This window comes from Rhipicephalus microplus, chromosome 4 (assembly GCF_043290135.1).
Source record: "Rhipicephalus microplus isolate Deutch F79 chromosome 4, USDA_Rmic, whole genome shotgun sequence".
Classification (NCBI taxonomy): Eukaryota; Metazoa; Arthropoda; class Arachnida; order Ixodida; family Ixodidae; genus Rhipicephalus; species Rhipicephalus microplus.
In genome coordinates this window covers 107,874,207-107,897,650 of record NC_134703.1, presented here as the reverse complement: position 1 = coordinate 107,897,650, position 23,444 = coordinate 107,874,207, and the positions used below count along the sequence as shown (strand labels likewise).

The 23,444-nt window shown below is 41.3% G+C and overlaps 2 protein-coding genes across 2 annotated transcripts in view; one reads left to right on the top strand and one right to left on the bottom strand.

Moving 5' to 3' along the window:
* The window catches only part of LOC119172258 (uncharacterized), a 49,463-nt gene extending 31,317 nt beyond the window's left edge, over window positions 1–18,146 (bottom strand). The window contains exons 1-4 of the mRNA XM_037423298.2: window positions 18,006–18,146; window positions 17,210–17,356; window positions 5,907–7,054; window positions 1,737–1,827 (exon numbers count right to left, since the gene is read on the bottom strand). Coding sequence (XP_037279195.2) covers window positions 1,737–1,827; window positions 5,907–7,054; window positions 17,210–17,356; window positions 18,006–18,019 — 1,400 coding nt within the window. The 5' untranslated portion in view covers window positions 18,020–18,146. The remainder of the gene's footprint in view (window positions 1–1,736; window positions 1,828–5,906; window positions 7,055–17,209; window positions 17,357–18,005) is intronic.
* A 188-nt stretch (window positions 18,147–18,334) lies between these two features.
* Ccdc56 (Coiled-coil domain containing 56) lies at window positions 18,335–21,495 on the top strand. The gene is made up of 3 exons (XM_037423297.2): window positions 18,335–18,466; window positions 18,626–18,811; window positions 21,307–21,495. Exons 2-3 carry the CDS (start codon window positions 18,631–18,633, stop codon window positions 21,375–21,377), a joined length of 252 nt encoding a protein of 83 aa, XP_037279194.2. The 5' UTR covers window positions 18,335–18,466; window positions 18,626–18,630; the 3' UTR covers window positions 21,378–21,495.
* The last annotated feature ends 1,949 nt before the right edge of the window (window positions 21,496–23,444 follow it).

Here is a 23,444-nt window from a genome sequence, read left to right as displayed (position 1 = left end):
AATCGTAGCATAAAACCGCACAAGGACAGACAGGTAGGTATATGGAACAACTAGTGACTAGTTAACCTGGCTCTTACCTGTTCGTACTCGAGTCTGTGTTATTTTTTCAAATAAACTACCCTAACAAAACGTTCTGATATATACCTCACATATTTTGTGCCTGATGATCAAAACACTCTGATGATCCCCGTTTTGAGAATACTTTGCCAGGATAAGCTCACACATTCATTATTTCTAGAGCTCTTTAGTCTTTTGTTTTTTGTTGTTGTTGTTCCTTTATTAAGCTGCACAACATTGCAGTTATTCTTCACAAAAGAGATAACAGATATCACCAGCCCTAAGCATTTGCATTTTTTTAAGTTTGTATCCAGATCACCCACCAAATACAGTTGAACTCATAATTTTATGAGAGATGTGTACCAGGAAGCAATTCTCGTCTTGTATAAATATTTTTCATCAGCTCCTATTTCGAAGTAGGCACGTATGTGTCTCTTATACCCATTTGTCTGTTATATACATGTCTGTTATAATGGGGTTCAACTGTAGTACTTAACAAAGACCACATCCTTTTTAAATGAACAAGTTACATACTAGGAGGGATGTTAGACTATGAACATCTGACCTCAATACTATTCTGGAACAGAGCAAGGAAGCCAACAATTTTACTTCAACGATCTGTTCTTCTAGAAAGTAACAAAAACATCATTGATTATACAATGCTGTGATGTATAAACCAGTCTAAACAAGCAAATGCCTGGCATCTCATCTTAACCTTTATCAAACTATCATGCCTGTATGCAAGAACATGGGAGGCAGTTTCATGAAATAGCGTGCCAATGCTTACTTGTCCTTCTGTTTGAAAACAAAGAACTGGAAATGTACGCTGAAAAGCAACAATAATTACATGACCAATGAAAGTGGGGACATGACAAAAAAAAAGTGGCGTATGTTTTCATTCATTGCTTCTCATAACTACAGCAACATCATGGACAGGTATGAAAGATTCTCAAGATGTTAGTGATATCACTAACTACAGCATGTACTAAGGTGAAAGTGATTTAGCAAGCACACAGCACACAACAGACCAAGACAAGAAAATTTTTTAACCACTGTCTTTTATTTATTTTTGCAGCAGGGTTAAGACTGCTATTCTGGAGATTCATTGCCTGGCTTGTACAATTGGGAGGAATGCTCGACACTCTAGAGTCTTCTAGAAAAATCATGAGAGTCCGCCGAGCATGCATTACTCGCATGCTTTTGGTACTAATAAGGTAAGTATTAATGATTGATTTATTATTTATATCAAGACATGAACATTCACATTAAAAATCTCACCGTTTATCCTCCCTCTATAATGAACAATCCCCCAAAACAGTTGAAAACCTCTCAGAAAAAGAAAGCAATGTGGGTCTGTTATGGAAGCCTAATTTTACACGATATCTATTATGAGACGGTACCTCTTAAATGAGAGAAAACCAAAGCTTTCTTAAAAACTACCACAGTACATACAATGAACAGCATTTCTTAAAAAAATAAGAACAAGATGAACCTTCCCATTGCTGTGCACACAAAACCAGCATATGATTTCCACTGAACCACCAACAAAAGAGAACCAAGGCTACTTACTTCCAAGCACACTTCACTGAAAAGGGGGAAGAATAGAAAAGAAGCGAACAAGTGCACTCATAGCTTACGGCAAAATGGCGAGACAACATACAAGCCACTTCAATGCTTACCTGCAATCAAGGTCCCAGTTCCATAAAGAAGGCGCTCGATCTCCAGCAACATCTTCATCTTCACTGGAATCGCTATCTGAGCTGTCCAGATCTGCAATGCACCAGTAGTGGCATTTCTGCAGCTTTTGCCTCATTTGTAAACGATGATGTCGACAGACATCCAACCAGGCCAAGTGAGCACATGAAGTTTGATGCGCACTGAAATATCTTGAATAATGCACAGTCCACTGCAAACAGCCAGAGCTGTTGCTCTGATCCAGTGCAGTCGATGGCAAGAATATGAAGGCTTATATTCTTGACGAAACCAAGCCCTTCAAGTAGATACATTTTATCATGCCTAGCCAGTTCAAATGACAATTCTTTACAAGTGAAAGTGCAGTTTTGTTATGTACACAGACATCAACATTAACATTCCATACTGCTTTTTAGCAGTATGGAATGTTAATGTTGATGTCTGTGTACATAACAAAACTGCACTTTCACTGACATCAGTACATATCTTAATACTTCATACTAAACAAAATGGAGGCATTATATCTTATTTTGCACATACATATAATGCGTTTCCTGATGGCACATGGTTTGTTAAGCCTATAAGAAATTATCTGAATTTGACATGCAAGAGCCGAGGAAGAGAAACTTGAGTGCAAAATGACTTTCAAGTAAGTACGCTGGTTTAACTGCACACAATTCATTTTGCAAGGCACAAATAAGTTGAGCAACATTCCCCAGAAATGACAAATTGAGTGGGCACGAGAGCAGCGGTCTTTGCACAGATATAAGTCACTTTAACTTCCCTAGTATAATATAGAATGCAGATGCACCCTACTCATTACTATCTTCGGCACAACCAAGTGAATTTATTAACCCATGTTCAATGTTTTCCCTGACACAAGTAGTAGCATTACAGACAAGGGCCAACTACTCGCAGTGCCAGCATTCATGACCTGATATTAAAAAACCGACCAGATTTTGTTACCTATGCACCAGGCATCTATGATCATTCATTATTTTTATTTTCATTTAATGCACACTGTCCTAATAGAGATAATGAAAAAAGAAAACGGTACGGGACTATAAAAAAGCAAACTTTGACAGGATTAACAGTCAACTAGCAACTTTTCTTGATAAATTTTTAAGCAGTTTTGATACACGTTCAGTGCAGTCTAACAGGGATATGTTTGAAGCTAAAGTTGAACGACTAACCAATAAGTATATCCCTTGCCGTACCATCACATCTAATGTGTGTGCGCCATGGCACAAGGCTTACATCAAACGCTTATCTAACCAAAAGAAACATTTTTAGCGTGCAGCAAGATGTTTATCTATTAGCCACCCACGCTGGGCTGCCTGTAAATCTGCATCATCCATCGGCACTGAAATCCGCTAAAGACAACTTCCTTACTCTAGTTTTGCAGTCTATGTTACAAAATAATGCAAAAATATTCTGGCGAGTTATTAACGCCCCTTATTTCCTTGATTGACTCATCCAGTAACAAAATTAGTGAAGCCCATTGCGCTGCTGTTCTTAACGATTCTTTTATCAAAAGCTTCCCCGTAAGATGCTCGAGCATATAATAGTTACAAACATAGTCAATTTTTTAGAATCAAATTCATTTTTCACGTCAGCACAACATGGCTTCCGTAAAACATATCCATGTGAAACACAGCTAATATCATTCACTCATCGCTTACATCAGACTTTTGATAAATCATCCCATGCTGACTCTATTTTTCTAGACTTTTCAAAAGCTTTTGACGAGGTTTGCCATAGCCTGCTACTTTACAAGCTACACCAGTAAATCTTGACAGTAACCTACTAATGTGAATTGAATGCTTTTTCACTAACAGATCACAATTCATTATTACAAACGGTCATAATTCTTCTTCTCGCTAAGTTCATTCTGGTGTTCCGCAAGGGCTTGTCTTAGGCCCCCTGTTGTTCCTCCTTTATATTAATGACCTGTCATCTGTTATATCATCTAACATTTATCTATTTGCTGGCGGCTGTGTTATTTTTTGAGAAATTACTAGCAATAATCACATTAATATATTGCAGTCTGACCTTAATGCTATAGCTAAATGGTGCAAAAATGGCTAATGGACCTAAACATTATAAAGTGTAAAATCATGCGTGTATCAAGAACTTGTACTACTTCACCTGTTTACTATCTTAATAACATTCCTTTGGATTCTGTTAACTGTTATAAGAATCTTGGAGTTCACATAACTAATCTCAACTGGTCACCTTATGCATTGAAGAAGAATGGCGATTTGGGCTAGTTGGTTTGAATTCATGATAATAAGGGTTGCAGCGCGAGCACGAATGTGCTAGAAGAAACAGACGAAAGTCAAGGTACGGAAGGCAAAGAGGACGTAGCGCTCGTGTTGTCCTCTTTGCCTTCCGTATCTCGACTTTCGTCTGTTTCTTCTAGCACATTCGTGCTCGCGCTGCAACCCTTATTATCATGGTCACCTTATATTAACATTATTAACATTGTTATTATTAACAATGCTAACCGCATGCTTGGCTATTTACGACACAACTTTTTTAACGCTCCATATGGTTTAAAACTGCAGCGTTATAAAACACTAATGCACCCTAAACTAGAATATGCTACAGTCGTATGGGACCCTGCCTATAATAATTTGGTAACTTCCCTTGAACGTGTTTAGAATAACTCCGTTCGTTTTATATTGTCAAATTATAACACAACCGCGATCATTTCAACCATGAAAACTTTTCTTGCACTCCCTTCCTTAGCACCTCGCAGAAAAGTCTTCCGTTTAACACTATTTCACAAGATATACCATCATCACATCTTGCATGACCAACTACTACTTCGCCCACAGCACATATCCCGCCACATTGACCACCATCGCAAAGTAGGCATCCCTTCATGTAACACAAAGCTTTCTTCAATTAATTTTTGCCTTGCTCATCAAAGGAGTGGAACAGACTCCCCGGTGACATTGTTGCTATTAGCGATAACTTGTTCTGTGTTTCATTAGCTAACATTGTGTAATAAGTTCTTTTTGTTGCAATAGCTAACATTGCATAATTATGTTCGGTGTTGTATTACCTAACATGTATTATTATATAGTGTATTAGAAGACATTGTACTTTTAAGAGATTTATTTGTACGATCTAACTGTATTCACTGCTTTTTATTCATCTACATTTTTGATTGAAAAAAACCCATCCCTCTCTGTATTGCCATTTGGCCCTGAGGGTAAAATAAATAAAAATAAAAAATTGACCTGACAGTAGAAATGTGACAGTTTTTTATATTCATTGCCTCAAGCATACAAGACACTTCTAGAAGTGCCTGATGTTGTTCAATACCTGAAGCCTTAAAGTACAAGGTAAATTGGCACCTCTATTGTGGCACAACTTCCGCATTCCTTGTATTTGTCATTACCTGCTGTAACGCATTTTTCTTTTCTTTTTTGCGATCTGTCACACCCACGCCTTGTTGAGTACATTTAGTCTGCTCACATTCATTTACACTGCAGCACACAAAGCAAGCACATCTTAGCGCTGCATATACAGTCACAAACAGTTTGGCCCTAAACTACTTGCAATGAGTCTGTGTATCAAGCTAAAAGTTCAAAAAGCAAGGGTTTTGACATAACAAGGTACAGTCAGCAACCATGCAGTGCTTGCCAAACTTAGTACGAGCAGAGCAACGGCTAAACGGAAAAAAGCTAAACAGAAAAAAAAACAGATTAATCTTATGTGCTGAGAGAAGAGATTGAAAATATGTTCAAGCCATCACAAAAAATTCGAACCTGTTGCAGCAACAAAAGGAGAAACTCATGCTCTGATCGTCACCACAACAATACAAACAGCAGCTTCAACTTTACTTAGTGGTGAAGGTTAGATGCGATTGTCGGTGGCTCAAAAAAGCTACAAGGACAAACCACTACACACTCCAATCACTCATTTTTATACCAGAAATATATGAAACATTTATTTATATGGCAAGTCAGATGACTACCTAATATTTGAAAGCGAAGTGGTTCATGGCAGATTTTTTTAAATATTTGTCAATACACATGTTCAATATTCATCATGAAAGGTCATCAGTCGATAGATAAAAACAACCAGTACATGTCTACCTACACACTTTTCACATATATCCAGATTAATTAAGACACGCTTCTCACCTGCACCTCCTTGGATACCCGCACCGGGGAGTTGGTGAATGCCACAGCCTCCGACAGCCCCACCACTGCCACCACCACCACTTCCACTAGCAGCGGCTGCCGCCTCCACCTCCTCCGTCCCAGAATTTTTCTCCGCATTCCAGAAACGCCGCAGATTGCTCAAAGCAGCAGCAGGAGTGGTTGCCAAATCAGTGGTTGCTGCCGTAGGCGCCGTGGCCACAGGCACCACCTTGACACGCCTGTCCCGTCCAGGCCTCTCCCGCGGCCTTGCTAACACACCTGCTTTGGCAACTTCGTGCCTGTCATGCCCAAACACTGCTCCAGCAAGCAGTGACGATGAAACTGATGATGCTGAAGATGACACCATTACCCGGTGATTATGATTGTGACTAGAAGGGCTCAACACGTGCCCACCAGTGTCCTGCTGCGCGCGCTTGAGCTTGTCCAGCACTCGATTCTGTGCAATTTTGGCCTGCAGCCGGTTCATAGTCTTTGACAGCTTGGCTGGGCCTCCAGAAGCGGCACTGGTCCCAGTGCCACTGCTGCACACGACTGACGTGCCACCGCTACTTGTGGCAACAATCTTTGGCTTAACTTCTGCCAAGCCAAACACAGTGGTTCCCTTGGCAAAGGACACAGACGACAACGGCTGGGAGACAATGGGCACCCGCTGGAGTTGCTGCGTTTGGTGGACGGGTGGAACTTCCTTGGGCAAGATTTTTGCCTGGGGCTGGATGCTCCTGTGGTTGAGGGGCAGCTCACAGCTTTGCCGCCCGAGGCTGCCATTTTCGACCGCCCGCTGCGCTTCTGACACGACAGGCAAGGATACGCCAGTGGCGAGTGGGGCAGAGACAGGAATTTGCCGCACCGATGGGGCAGCCGCCGCTGCCACACAACCGGAGGAAGGGGCTTCTGAAAAGTCATAGGGGTCATGGGGTGCGCCTCCGGGCTGGGGTGACTGGTGATTCTCACGCTTGAGCAAGGCCCGCAGCCTGTCGGCAAAGCGCAGCTTTCCTTCAGAAGGTAGCGACAGGGCGGCCCGACGCTGTCGCCGTTGCTCCTTGCGGCCTCCAACGAGCGACCCGTCCACGAGAGTTGCCGGGCTAGTGTACAGGCGGGCTGGCACAGGGGCCCCTAGTTTTCCATTCCTAAAGAGCAGAAGAGTATTCAAAATCAGAGCTATAAGATGACCCAATTTGCTAGATGGCATGCACGTGCAAATGGAACCTTAAAAGGCTACAGCCCATAGCATGGCTTAGTTAGTGCACTCATTCGCGCAGCACACTACACAAGGATCAAGGTGCCGGTGATGCCAGCATCTATATATTATATAAGTGGTTTCAAAGCTTGGCGATATTTACTAGGAATTCATGGAGACACACCATCCTGAGACACAGAAGGACCTTGGGAAAGTCCATTTATCATAAAAGACTACTGATAAGAAAAATTATTGCTTGAAATAAATAATACTAGAGTATTGGCACCATTTTATTTTCCATACATACAGGTGGTAAGGGATTAGTAAACGCTGACTGTACAACAAAAGACATAATATGTGCAGACATTTTCAGAAAAAATGCAAGGGGGCTCACTTCCTGGTGCTAAGCAAACCATGTAATAAAAAGTTCCCCTTTGCCAGCTATCGTCAGTAGCTATTGAGACATAACTAGACACCGCAACCTGGCTACTTGCGACTGTGCACCCGTTTCTCACGCACCAGAGGTTTTGTGTTGTTGATATGCAGCATAAGACACAACATACTGAGGTAACAAAAGTGTGAAACCCCTTCATGCCCTTTACAGTAACACAGGTGAGACGGCGTCAAGAGATGGAGATGGGGCAAACAAAAGAGAAGTGAGGAAAAGACGTCTATTCAGTACGCAAGGTGATTTTTAAGACCTTTGGTTCTCTCGTGTGGGGCCTCCTTATCTCCCCCTTGTGCCCATTCCTCCTTAGAATTAACGACACGGACAAATTTTCGCTCGGCCACCGATCTCCTGATGACCTAATGACAAGTCTACCAATGCGCTTTGCTGGTGTTTCCAGTCTACCATTACATTACATTACGACAACATGCTGCCTTTAAAGGCAAAATCGTCATCGTAGGCCTAGTTTGAGCATAATCGTCATCGTAGGCCTAGTTTGACCAGATAGTCTGGTGACATCATCGGCAGGCAATTCGTCAGCCAATCGAATGCATCTATGTTGTGTCGCTCTAGTGTAAATGCACTTCAAGACATAGTCCCATGTGAGAATACACGGCTGGAATGTCATAAAGGCATAAAAAAATTACTCAGAGCTTCCAATACTTCTTACCACGAAATTTCGATGCAGCTGTCTAGGCGTTATGAAATCATGCTGGGCTGAGGAAAAGCATTTCAAAGCAAACAGTTCCCTAACTTATGACATACTAAAACTTTTATGGATATTTTTGACAGACCCACATGCTAGTAGATAGGACAAGCGGCTTTTTGATAGGTGAATAAACAACCCCAGCAGAGGCCCCATCCCATGACCAGCAAGACACACTGGATATCTGTCACGTTTGGCACTAAATTTTTGCAAGGTCTGACCTTTCCTAAACACAAAGTTTCTGATGTCGTCCTGGAGTGTTTGCCATCAAGAAATTTTTTGAACAAGCCTTCCTAAATAGTGTCGTTTTAAGAGACCAGTAAACCGGCTCCGTCGGCTTGTTTACCGCTAGGGAAAAGATGCTTTTCCTCACACCGCATTTGATCCACACGCCACTATAACACATGCCGACGAGGCCGAAGCCATGCTCGGTTCTTGGCTGCGCGCCAATGACTTATCGCTGGTGTTGTGACGTTGACAAAGTGGGCATAGTCACAACTAAGGGCTACGCCTACTCCTCTCCACTGGGCTTTGAAAATGGTGGGGAGGACAGGTGAAAAACCAAAACCAGCACACATGGGTCGTTTTAAGCCCTGTAACTTCCTCATTACAGCACTTATTCATAATGTTCTTGCGGCACCATATTCACACTGCACAAGTGCGCAGTTATTTCTCCATTAGTAATTTTGGGCCACAAGGTTGTTTGCTGGCCCTTTAAGAATTCAATATTTATTAGCTCCATTCATTCAACTAATGCCAGATTCGTAAATGGGCACTTGAAAACAGCTCTAAATCTCAAGATGACTGTCAACATTAACGCCATCAGCAATGAAGCAATACATGAATGCACCACATGGCTACTGCCTAGAAATCAAGGACGATTCAGGCGCGTATGACCAGCAAAGCTGTACAGCAGAAGACATGTGTGACAATAAATTTCAGATAACACTCTGCAACTAAATCCGAAATATTTGTCGAGAAAGCCTCTCCTGAAGATAGCACATGCTCCTTTATAAAGTTTTCCATTTTAATAAGATGGTACTTGCATTTTTGTGTTCCATTTTGTTTCACAACATGTGTAGTCTTGTCATAACGATCTCAATATATGTTTGCCACACGTGCCTTCAAATTGGTGGCAAACACCAATTGTGCTAACTGTCCCAACCTTGGTGCTCGCCCATCTGCAATTTACGTGAAAAAAAAAATTCAGAAACATCTACCTAAGCCAAAAGTGTTCCCCAAGACATTTTTTTTACAAAAAAAATTTTGCCGTACCGCAAGCCTCATGTGAATTTTTTCGAAAATCTCAAAATCTCATAGCTTGTAAAACATGTCGAAAAATCTGTTCTTCCTAAATTAGGTTAAGGCAAATTTATACCTTTAGAACAATGGTAGCCACTTCAGTTAAAGTAAGTTTTACGAGCTTTTACACTTGCGTGGATTTTTTATGTGGCCTCGAATATTGAGAATATGGTCCACATTGGGGATTTATTCATAGAAAGACAACATTAGGATAAATGTGATAGTTGACATTAGCATATTCCCAGAATATTTCACAGCAGACCAAAAATACTTTCAGGCATATACAGCACAAAATAAAGTTTACAGATGGAGACAAAGTTGCGAAAATGTTCATTTATGCACATGTTCGGCAGTGAATTCAACATCGAGGTGGTCCTACAAAAAATATGCTCAATAACAGATTTAGTAGCAAGCTTCATTGGCAACTCACTCAGAAAGTTTAATCAAATTAATTTTTGCTCTAAGCGAGAAAGACATTTTCTAATTTGTATGTGACCGCTCTCGAGGTTCGCATGTGTTTATACGCTATAACAATGCGTCCTAGCGGTAGATACAAGCTGCACGGATGGGGGATCATCTGGACAAAGTAATCAACTTTGCCCGTACTTATTTAAATTATTTACGAGCTAGTATTACCCTCAGTGAACAAGAAACGCAAGACCTACTTACTGAGTGTATTTAACCCCATACAGCTGTCCGTTAGCAGCCTGCGTAGTATGCTTACGCAGCACCGCGAAGTGGTACCGACGTGTGCAACACACCGCTACCTATATGCTAATATTTAGAAGTAGGAAGAGCGGGATGAAGAAAAGGATCAATTGAAGTGAAAAGAAACAAAAAAAGGGGATACGCTGGTCAGCAGTTAAGTTGCAGTTATGCACCAACGTAAGGTCACTTAAGCCAAATGGTCAATTATATACGATTGTGTTGGTCCTAACTGCAACCTGTCCCGCGATGCAAACCTTTATTTTTAAACATCGTAGTGCTCTTCCTACTTCTAAATGTTAGCATATAGGTAGCGGTGTGTTGCACACATCAATACCACTTCCCAGTTCTGCGTAAGCATACTACGCAGGCTGCCAGCAAACAGGTACATGAGGCCAGATGCCAGTCAGTAAGTAGGTCTCAAGTTTCTCCTGCACTAAAGGCAATACTAGCTTGTAAATAATTTAAATAAGCACTGACAAAGTTGATTACGTTGTGCAGATGATCCCTACATCCATGCAGCTTGTACTTACTGCTAGGAAGCATTGTTACGGCTACAGACAGGTCCAAAGCCTGAGAGCGATAACACACAAGTTCAAAAATATTTTTCTAGCTTAAAACGAAAATTATTTCGGTAAATCTTTCCGAGTGAGTAGCCAGTGAAGGTTGCTCCTAAATCTACTATTGGCCACATTTATAGTAGGACCGCCTCAATGTTGAATTCATGGCCGTACATGTGCAAGAATGAATAGTTCTGCAACTTTGTAACCACCTGTAAACTTTATTTTGCGTTGTATACGACAAACTATTTTTGGTAAAACAGTAAGACATTCTGCAAATATGACAATGTCAACTCTGACATTTTGCCTAATGTCTTTTCATGAAAAAAAAATCTTTAATATGGACTATATTCTCCATATTTCAGACCACGAAAAATCCACGAAGGCATAAAAACTTGCAAAACTTGTTTTAACTAGAACGCCTACCATTGTTTTAAAGGTGAAAATTTGTCTTGACCTAATTCAGGAATAAAAAAAAATTTCGACTTGTTCTACGAGCTACGATTGCGAGTTTTCCGAAAAAATTCACACGAGGCTTGCAGTACTTGAAAATTCTTTTCGCAAAAAGTGTTTTGGGAAAACACTTTTAGCTTCAGGTAAATAGTTCCGAATTTTTTTTCAAATAAATTGCAGATGGTCGACTGCCAAGGTTGTGACAGTTGGCGTGGAATGATCCATTTTTCATTTTTTTAGTGGACCAGTGGTAAGTGGTGGTGCTGACCTAATCTATTTGGCATATAACTTTGCATTTGATGCCTATGTGCTTCCATCATTCTTAGTGAACCAGTGGTGACTAGTGGTGTTGCCTTAATTTCTGTGACTTGGCACAAACATTTATTATACTAACAGCACACCCTAGCCCTATAAAGCTTTACTGAAGAAGCAACTTCTCAAAGCTAGATCAGATTCAAACAAAAATCCCACACCCAAAATGGTATGCAAGACTTTTGGTATGCAAGGGTAGGTTAATTATATGCAAGGCTTCAACACCATTCATTAAGCACACTAGCTCGACGCTACACCTATTCAGCTATGCAAACATCAAGAAGCTCAAGTACTTTCACAATTCACAAACAATGCTAAGCTCAGTATAATCAGCCTAAAAATATGCAGCTGGAAGCTAAATTGAAGAAAATAACTAGCAGACATGGCAATAATCAAGGTGTTCTTTAAAGGAGCAGTGACACTAAATTTCAAACTCGAGATGTGGAATTCATTCGATTGCTTGGTATGCACGAGTTTTTTTTAGCAAAGTATGAACGGCGTCCATTATGTATGAAGTTATTCTATTTCGAGAGCGAAAAGCGTCCAAAGGCTCAACGGCACGTTCTGAGCAATGAGATGACAGTATTTTGAAGAGTTCAGCAAGCTTCTAGGCCACGCCTGAAGCACTGAGTGATGATGAGCGAGCAGCGATGTTGAAAATTTTTGAGTTGTCATCATGGTGCCTACATGTGATACCGTCTGGTGCAACGCCTGGCAACACTTGCTTTGTTTTGCTTGGTTCATGCGGCGCGTTCGTCTAAATCCTGCATTCTCGTTGTGCCACTTTGGATGATTTATCGTGGAGTCGTGAGTGCAACTGTTATTTAAAGCTACATCATGAACAAGTAACATGCATGCATGTCTTACAAGCCACCGTGATCCAAGAGTGCGTCTGCAGCTGCCCCATGGCTGCTTGGTACGGCGTCGATTTCAGAACCACTGCTTAGAAGAGGATCGAACCGAAAATGATTCGCTATGCTTCAAATTGCTGTTATTCCATATTCTTCGGTGTTTTTATTGTCAATAGCGGACGCTGATGGCAACGACGACTACAATGGGGGTGACGAAGACATGGCTATACACGTGTGCACCGAGCAGACGAAATGTCAAGCGAAACTCGCGTCACCATTTGGTGTGGCCACGTGATCAGATAAGGCGGCACCACGAGAAGTGACCGCTTGGCAGCAATGAAAGTTGATTGATAGAAATGTGGGGTTTAGCATCCCAAAACCACGATGTGATTACGAAAGAGGCCGTAGTGGAGGGCTCCGGAAATTTCAACCACTTGAGGTTCTTTATTTGTGCACGCAAATCTGAGCACACGGGCCCACAGCCTTCTCGCCTCCATCAAAAATGTACCCGCCACAGCTGGGATTTGATCCTGCGACCTGTGGTTCAGTAGCCAGCGCTAAAAACTGGCGGGCTTTGCCCCTATTTTGAATTGGGTTCGATACTGGTCATACTTATTGATATTACATATATTAATTCATCCCTCCATTGCAATATTACTACCGAATCGTTGCTAGGGTATAGATAGCTACACGTTGATGCAAAAAGTGCGACATGCGTCAAGTTGATGTCACTGCTCCTTACACAAAAAAAAAAGACATGTTTCATATTCAATCTCCCCTTCTTACTCAACTGCCATCATGTACGGTTGTGGGCATGCATTTAAACTAATCAACTTGATGGACGCCTTCATATTTTAGGATTGACAGCTGTCAATGCCTTGGCAGAGATTATGACACAGAGTATGCAACATAGCAAACAACCCCAGAATTTTTTTAAGTTTTTGTCAAAATCTAATCAAGTCAGCATTCGAAGAAAGACATGGAAGATGCTGTAAATGAAACAGCATTTCTGCCGCAGAAGTCTTCCCACAATGCAACTGCAAATATGAGCCTTATAACATTTCCACAATTTGTTCCCACTGGGGTATGGCTGCCACAGCCAGGCATCAAACCTGCAACCTTATGCTTAGCAAGAGCATGTCACTTCAAATCAGTCACTGACATTTTCATTTCAACAGTAATTAGGAGGCTACTCTATTTAAAACCACCTCTACACTGCTTTATAACCCAAAATGATTGTCAAAGTAAAATTTTAAATTTTGTAAGCAGCTGGAGGTTGGAAAAAAAAAGCTGAAAAAAAAAAATGCGAGCACGACACATCCCGCCAATTTCGTACGTTGCTTTTAAGCAGTCATAAGCACGTTAATAATCACGTGCGCTAGTCTAACGTCAATACTCTTCTTTCTCAGAGATTCTTCATAGGGCAAAGACACAGCTTTCGTAGAACGAACAAAAGCATGCACAAACTGAATGTATCATAAAGGTTAGCATCTTAGTCTTAACAAAGAGATAAACACAGAGGGAAATCAATCATACCCGAGGCACCGAATGATGACGTGAGGGGGATGAAAAACGCACCGACGTAGGACAACTGTGGTTATTGCTTTATTTTTATGTTTTTTTTTAGAAGAGAGTTCTTTCAGCTTGAAGTGTTTCATAGACCTTTTATGCAGGTAAAACCTGCAAGTATATTTCTGTTACATGGACCTTTTATACAGGTAAAACCTGGAAGTTTATTTCTATAATTTGGATAGCTAATGCGAAGTTGCTTAATCACATAAATGCATATTCAAATTGTCATCTTTATGCTCATAATCACAACAGCCTTATCTCGCTGACATCGACAATAGATGCATAGATGATCATGCTGATCATTTTCATCCATGCTTCCTTCTTAATGTGCATAACACAACTGTTAATGGTTGTAGAAAGACTTTAAGTTGTAAGTTGGCTTAGCTGTGAACCCTGCATCAAGAAAGCAAGGGCCGGCATATTTGTATTAGTGTGGGAATTGTGCCATGCAAGATTTCTAAGGCGAGGACGATGGACCCAGGTGAACTTAGGAAACACTCCTCATATCGGTAAGGCACATCATACAAGTGGAAACAAAACGAAAAGATCTCGGAGGTAAAGCCCCGATGTGATCAAGGGCACATATATGAGGAATTCTGCTGTAGCCAGGGTTTCGAGAAGCGATTCTATGAAGTTGCCTTTACCAAGGCCACCACATTAACAATTCCACTTCAAAAACATTGGCTCCAGTATTTCCCATTGCTGAAAAAGTCTCTATCAACCAAAATGGTGGGGTCATAGCTATAAAATAACACCTACCCTCATTTCTTGCTAACCAACCCTACGCATATGCTTTTCTACCATGCACAGAATGTAGATCTTTTTAATAGAGAGGAGGATCCTCTCGTTTCTGGGATGTGGCTATGGGAGCACAAAAGCCGACGTCATAGCCTCGGCAGTGCATTTCTGGGGGGTCCACACATGTTAAGAGCAGCCCAGAGAGGACTATGACGGCGCTCAGGGAGCCTACAGTAAAAATGTCAGTACAAGATGCAACTGCTGCTTTACCAGCTGACTTACAAGGATACAAAAACTGGAAATTAATGTTTCATTCAATAGATAGCACTAGAAAAAAATATATATTCAAGCGCAACTAATAAGACTACCCTTCCACATGCTATGAGCAAAACATCTTGCTCAACAGCCTCCTAAAATTCGTTCTCCTACTTTTGAACATAAGTCCAAGGTGGTACACTGATAAGAAGGCTGACTGGCCAATACAGGGCGTTATGCTTCATCCTGTCTTTTCTTTTTATAAGCAGCCACCCAAATTAGTAGTCTCCTGCATCTTTCAGATTCCATTCCACACATGCACTCTTCGGAACAAGCAGCTTTCTACAACAATTAAGCTGTGTTTAGGGCATCTAACATGTATGCTTAGAGCTCAGTGCATTGATAATCAGAAGCACTTTACGGAATTGAGACAGGCTGCTTTGACCACGTATTAAGGCACATGCCAGTCTATGAACCAGACTGCATAATTAGAGAAGAGCATTACAGTGCAGCCAACCTACAAATGTCACTGATGCTTATTTTATATGCTGAGTAACTTTTAGTATGTGCTCAGCTCTTACTTCTTAGCCATTTGTACCAATTTACACAAACGCCTACAGTTATGTCTCATAAAAAAAAATTTTGTTACCAGCCTTGGTTGCATTAGAGGACCCCCTGTATCACAAAAATTCCTAATTTCAACCAAATGTCCAGTTTTTGAGGCCTTTGAGGTATTATTCATTATTTATTAGATGGAACTCGTAGACCCTTACACTTTGATATCACTACGCCTTGCACATGCTTTACACATTACACATTCGACAGAATGTATCTGCAGATGCTCATATAGGCATGAAGGCTCTGCCTGTAGCGTTTGTAATGCCGTCCCTAAACCACTTTAAATGATAATTTGAAGAGTGATTTCAACATGCTATACATCAATGTTATGTAGCTTTATCTATTATTATTTGTGCTTTGAAAGGAATAAATATTTGAATCATGTTTAAATAAAGCTTCAAAGAACCCCTGACACATGTAAAAAAAAAAGCCCGTTAATAATGCAAACTAAAATGTACAGCATATCAACCACGAACGAAAGAGGGGGGGGGGGGAGGTCAGAACAAAAACCGAAACTTGCAACCCTTACAAAAGTGAAGCTTGTTGCTGTGCAGATGCAGCCTATTTCCTAATCAAAAAAGTGCAAAACAAGGTTATCTGCTGCAGGAAAATACCGAGATTACATGAGGGCTGTCAGACTGAGGCAGGTCTTCCGGGTCAACAACCTTATCTCAGACCTTAAACCTTATCAAGGCGGGCAGTACAAGCACCAAATAAATTTCAAGCATCACCACACCAAGCAAAGAAAATGAAAATGCTTACGGCTAACAAGAAAGCCAGCTATTTGTTAAAATAAACACACCACTTTCAAAGTGATACGATAATAACTCGTGAAGACAATTATATAAACATTTCTGCACCACAGGTGCTCATCCTTGTTCGAGCGAACCCTGCAAAAATTAGGTGAATAATAGAAGCAACAAAACGTCAGATATGACACTGATGAAATTATAATCAGGCTATATGTAGTACATACATGTGAACATCCTGAAGAATTGTGGCTTAACGGGCAAGAATAATGGAGATCCGCAAATTTCAGCATACAAACGCCACTTTCATAACTATCCCAATCAACACACGACACTGCATGAAATCGCACAAAAACGAAGGCAAGAAAAAAAAATTAACTAGGAACACAGCCTCCAAGCTCATAATGATCGAATGAGGCACAGCAGAGCAGGATTAACAAAGGCCCACAAGACATGCGCGTGTAACACACTGCTCACGACAGGGTTTCACACCAGCTAACTGCGAGCGCCCAAACACCACACGCTAATGGGATGCGACCTTCTGGTCGCAGGCGGTGCTTCCGTACGTCATGAAGCCTATCTACTACGCTCGCGGAAATTGCACCACCTCCTCGCCCCCACAGGGGGAAAAAATGCCTCACGGCAATGCATATGTCAGCCACGCAGTAATAAATCGGCATTACACGCGCACAGTAATGTCCGTGCGTCCACCAGCGCTCGCAATCGCGCGACTTCCCGACACCTGTCAAACGAGAGCACTGCACACACACACACGCGCGCGTCGACAAAAAAAACCGCACGACAAAATAACCGAAAACAGGGTTTCGTATACTCACTGCTCTTCTGCGGCGAAGCCGTGACACTTGTTGTTGAGCTTCGTGGCGTTACCGCTACCGTGGGAGAAACCAAGAGCGTTTTCCTCGAAGATTTGCCGAATGCAGTACGTGTATCCATTCAACTGTCCCTGTTTGTATAATTTCGTACTGCGGACAAAAAAAAACGGGGCAACAATTGCTGAATCGCGTCAGACACAGCCGCCACGCACCACGAAGGCTACATAAGCCGAGCGAACGGCGCAGAATTTCACATTAATCACTCGCGATTACACATAATTGATACCTACTGTTTACATAGAATGGATGAAGCGAGAGTGGACTGCGGACAGAAAGCGGATATTTTGCAATGGTTTTCGCGCTGAACAATCGCTTGCCCGAAAACGAAGACGTAGCACACACGCTTTCGCAACAAAACGGAGCAATGTAGGCGCGTCAGGACAAAAACGTTGCAAAGCTAGGACATTTTTGCCGAACACCAGTCGGCCGAAGAGCACTAGGCCTAAACATTGCACATTCGCGTCCCTTAGCAAGAGCAGAATTAGGCTTACGCAAAAAAGTGTTTAATCTTACCGTACGAGTACGAGCGCACGCTAACGCTAGGAACATAAATTTTCTACAGCCTAAGAACTCAAGGATTTTGATTTTTTTGAGCGTCTTTCTTGAACGTAAGCTCAAATGATCGCCAAAAAGAGTCACATTTGAAGGTCACTTTCTTAGGGCTAGCTTCACAAAGCATAAACATTGTCAAATGTGCATCCGTTCGGGGAGCCGTGAAAATGTGCGAAAGAATATTTACCCATTTTTGTTCATTATCAAGCTTCTCGCTATGACGTACGCTTCCTAATCGGAGCCAATTCGGAGAATATATCCAACATCCGTGTGTAAAATCATGGTATGAAGGGAAACCACAACAAATAATATGGCTGCCGTTGCGCTATACAAGTTGATTCATTCAGTTTATTCGTAGCCACCAAATTAGTAGTCAATCACATTGGTCAAACGACTAAAACTATTACTGCAGTAAACTTTAAATTTTGTTTTAAATATTATTTTATACATAATATTTTAGTTGAATTTGCTTTGATAAAAATAGTATGAAAAAAGTTTTTGGCTTCTTGTGGATTCGTTCGACTAGTGTCTGTGCTTGTGCCGTTGTGTCCCCTTCCCATGTGCGTGCTATGTGCGCGTAATTCCTTCGTTGCTTGTATGTTTTGCATTTCGCTGCTGAACTTGCGACTAATTCGGGTGAAAGTAGAGGTAAGCGACTGCGCTTTGACACCTCGAGCTTTTTCTGGCTATTGCGATCTTGCGAAACTGTTCTTTGGACGAACCGAGGAGCGGCATGCACTCGGAACGTCTGCTAGCGAGTTGCGCTTGAGCTTTTCACCAGTTTCACCTTCGCGTTGTTTCTTTCAGGCACAATGTCAGGGGACAACGTAATGCCCAAGATCGACGTTCAGAAGGAGCTGAGTGGATCGGCGCAGTTAAACTACATGAAGATTATAGAAAGGGAGAACATGGAGCGGGTGCGTAGGTTGAAGCGGATCCGCCACCGAAACCTGATGACGGGGTTTCTCCTTGCCGGAGGAGTGTGTGGTATATGTATCCTTGAATCGCGTGCTTCCTCAATGCGCGCTTTGCTTATAGTTTAGACAAACGCCGTCGCCTTTCTTCCAATTGCATCAGCCAACTATACTGCGCAGTTCTGCTGGCAGGTAGTTCTCTAATTTGACATCGCGACGAATGCCGGGTATTCAAATCTATTTCTTCCTGTTCTGCCTTGTGCACGGCGAAGTAAAAGAAGCACAAAATCCACCAACGTCGTCGAAGCGTGTATATATATATATATATATATATATATATATATATATATATATATATATATATATATATATATATATACACACACACACACACACACACACACACCTTTAATTGACCACGATCATTTGTTCGTCTTATCAGAAGTGCCCCCCACAATCAAATTCTAACTTGCCAAGTACGCCGTACGCCCAGATATGTGCTTGAGAACGCTGAATGAAGTATACCTAAATGGTAGGGAAAAGAACAAGAAAAATCATTTGTTTGGCTCAGCTTGCCAACGACTATGCTTTCAAGTAGAGTACTTAGACTAATCTAATTAGTACTTGATTTTATGAGTTCATAATAAATATGCTCATAAATAAATTGCTGCCACATTTTAACAACAAAACTGTAGTGCGACCCTATAAAAAGATCAAAAGAAAAAGACAAGCAACATTTTTCTTCAAAGAATGGAAATTCTTCTGGCTGTTTGCCTTCTAAGAGGCTGTTTTACCGGCTTTGCTATCATTTTTAGATATGCCTCCATTGCATACCACTACCTTGCAAAGCCAATGTGCACCAAGTTGCCAATGAAAGTCTGCAAGCTTTTCTCTGAGGTTCAGATATTTTCTTAATTTCAGCCCGCAGTAACCTTTGCTGACGCATATGCAGCTGAACGCTTTTGTTTATGCTACTATCGATCACAAGCCTCAAGCACACAAAGAAGACACGATGCAGATATATTTATAGTGTGCAAAATGACCTTCCTTTGGGTCAAGCACTTTCATAATGAAAATAGCACATAACAAGTTGCTGCATTCAAGTGGGAACAGATATGATGCGCACAGGCCCTATGCAAAACAACGCAAACTGACCACAACATGTGTTCAGGCACCATTGTGTGACGGCAACAACAATGCATCTGACTCTTCTAATGGGAGTAATAATGCCACATATGTGGTTTCTGTTTCATGTTTATAATGTGTTCTTTGTTCCCATTTACACTTTTATTTGGCTTTTTTTTTTTGCCGTCATTTCCTTGCATTTTCCCCTCTAACCAAGCTCTTGTGTTCTTCTGTTCTCCACTGTACTCCTGTTGGGGAACTGAAGAACGTGAGGAAAATACAAAAGGATTAATGCTTTTTGTTGCTTTCTTTACTGATAAAGCCGGCCCTTTCTCCACCTTACAGCTAGGGGCAAGGGAGGTACCAGCTTTATGTGCTGACCTTTCTTTTCCACTTATCTCGCTTTTTCCATCCACGTCCCAATTTGCTTTCGGTATGCTTTGAGTCTTTGTGCCAGGAAGTTTTTAATTTTGCTTGCTCTTGGTCGCCTGAATGCCCCCACCAAGACTATAATGTTCATTAAGCAGAATTCCCATTGTTGGTCGCTGTGAGAGTTGGTCTTAACAGAAGAAGAATGGCTATTTGGGCTAGTTGGTTAAATTTCATGTTAATATGGGTTGCAGCGCAAGTACGAAAGTGCTGAAAAAAAGGTGTATTGAAGGTGAGGAACGGAAGGCAAACAGGGCTTGTGTTGTCCCTTTTTGCCATTTGTTCCTTGCCTTCCATACGCTTTTCTTTTAGCGTTTTCGTGCTTGCGCTGAAACCCCTTTTAACAGAAGAGGCCTGTTAAGCAGTTCGTCTTAGGCATATCTTCTTTGCATTACGTCTATGAGAAACCAAACAAACATTCCTGTGTTCGTCTTAAGCAAGAATTCGTCTTACAGGGAGTTCACTGCATATATATATATATATATATATATATATATATATATATATATATATATATATATATATATATATATATATATATATATATAGAACTTGAAGGGAAGGCGAAGTCCGTGCCACGGCCGAAACGTTAGTAAATACGATCCTTTTTTTATGTGCTATCTGCAAGTTAATTCAATATATATATATATATATATATATATAACTGGCGGGCAGTGAGGGCAACAGAATGGTTACTGAGAAATGGGAAATACAGTCGAGGTAGAGAGAGAGTTCGATAGAGACAAAATTCGCAGGGAGGATGAAATGGAATCCATACACACACGATAAGGTAAACTGGAGATTGTTGCAAGAAGCTGAGAATGATGAAGTGTTGAAGGAGGGCTAGTGGTCTTACCTCTATGCACCATATGTTCGTTTGTATTTATCAGCAATCCCCTGAACAGCTACGCATGGCCAACTAGCACAACAGATAGACCTTCATTTGCATGTTTAACTTATTTTTTTCTTTTGTGAACTTCATCTCTTGCTGTGTGTCACGCACCTTGACATATCATGCAGTTGCGTACTCTGTGCTCGCCGTGAAGCAGGAGAAATTTCTAGACAACTTCGAAGAGCCTGCTCCAAAGTAGACAAGATGATGTCCAGTGTTTATTTGTGTACAAACTTATCTTTTTCCTCCATGCTCAACATGCGTGGACCTTGTGAAATGTGTTTGTTCCTGCAATAAAAGCTCATTTAGCCCACGGTTATCTGTAGTAATGCTCTTCTCGAACAAATAAAGACTGCCGAGTACGTAAGATCCACAATTCAATGCATTCTGTGATTGCAGTGATAGCTTCCTTAATGTTTTTATCACTATTGTGATTGAGAATTACCAGTCACATTGCAATAATTTGTATGCAGCAACAAGCTGTATCGAAACAAGGCCTAGAAATAATTCCCAAGGGCTACTAGAAGCCCCATCAATTGATTAAATCAAAGGCACCATATCCTAGACACAGGAACGTGTTCTACGTTAGTATTTCATTTAAGCAACAAAGCTTATGCTACCATGCAGGGTTAATTATTCCTTTTTTTTTTCTTACACTCTGAATTCATTTTATTTCTTTGCAGTAAAATCTTCCATTCGACTGATATGAAGTCTTAGTTGTGCCTTTCCCATCTTTCACTTTGTCATCACAATTATACTATTTTGACATACAACAACCTGATTTTTAGCCTTTGATGCATGTGCACATGCCGCGTTTTAAAAGCTCATCATAACCAAGCACTGTTACTAGTCCTTGAAAGTGAATTTCACCTACAAGCTCAACTAGTCTAGCAGGGCATGTTGCTGAGCTAGTCAGTCCATTACTTGAGGAAGAGAGGTGTGCTGCTAAAAGGACGGGGACAAAATGAAAACAGGAACTGAAAGACACGGGCACCCAATTTGTTCTTTTTCCAGAGTATAGAGGCAGGTTCAATGAAGCCATAGTGCTGATGAGATGAAGACCACAGGAAGGGCACAGGTCATTTATCATTCTGTGGTGCCTGTTTTATCAGTGCTATGGCTTCAGTGAACGTAACAGACCAGCCAGCCTAAAAATATATTCTCTTAGATTCAAAAGGCACGTGAAAGCTTATGCCTTAATTGCCTGATATGCAACGTAAGAGACATCACTGAAGGAATCCAAAAAAGACAGAAGTTCAGTGAAAGAAGTAGGCTTGGAGAGGAAATTCTTGAACAGGGAAATGTCACTGGAGCCAACGGTTCGACAAACGGACTTGTCTGCATGAAGGTAGAAATCGCCTGCTTTTAGCTGTGCCAAACTATCTCAATAGAATTTGAAAGTCGCAGGTTCAGTCTCTGCCCACAGCGAGTTACCTTTTCGTCCATTTTTCATTATTCACATTTACATTACAGTTACTTCTAATAACGTCACCTGTACTTTTCTTGGCATAATTGTCTGTTAGATCTTATTAATGTTGTTCCTAAAGAGGCACTCAAAAAGCCAGGATACCCAAGAGAGGTACTCTGTTTGCTGGTACTATGTATAATGCCTTCACAAGTGTCTGTTTTTCGCTTGAAGGGATCCTGAACAAAACTTAGAAAAGCTGGTAAGAACATCAAAATTTCATCTGGAAGATGCAACTGTTTTAATAAACACAGTGCATTTCAACGTATTTTCGAACAGTTGGTTGTTTTTTTGATGGATTGTCAGGGCTCACAACAGCGTGAGTCGTCACATTCATCGTAGCGCATGCAGGGTGCGCCTGTTTCTGTCTTTCTTTTCCCGTTCTATGCCTTTTCTTAACCTCTCTCCCCTGTCGAAAAAGGCTCTAGTGCATGCCCCACCATTCAGAGGCTTCACCCCAGCCAGGATCATTGCATACTGCCAGTGCGGTTTATTGTGGTTCTGGAAACCGTAGTGGGAGCTGAGCGGGTAGAGAGACACAGGCGATGGCTGACATTGTTGCTGTACGCGTTCCAGGTACGCGAAACGTTGCCAAATGTCGCGCCTTTCTTACTTCACGGCGTGTTCGCTCGACGCGGAGGTCTGTGAAAAACGCATTAAATTCATTGCTTTCCTCTGGTTTCTGCGTGAAATTACAATAGTGTCTATCGATTTCAACACCCAATTTTTCAATTTGGCTGTACGTCTTGGCGAAAATTCTGTTCACTATCTCTTTAACCGCAAACCAGACACTCAAACAGT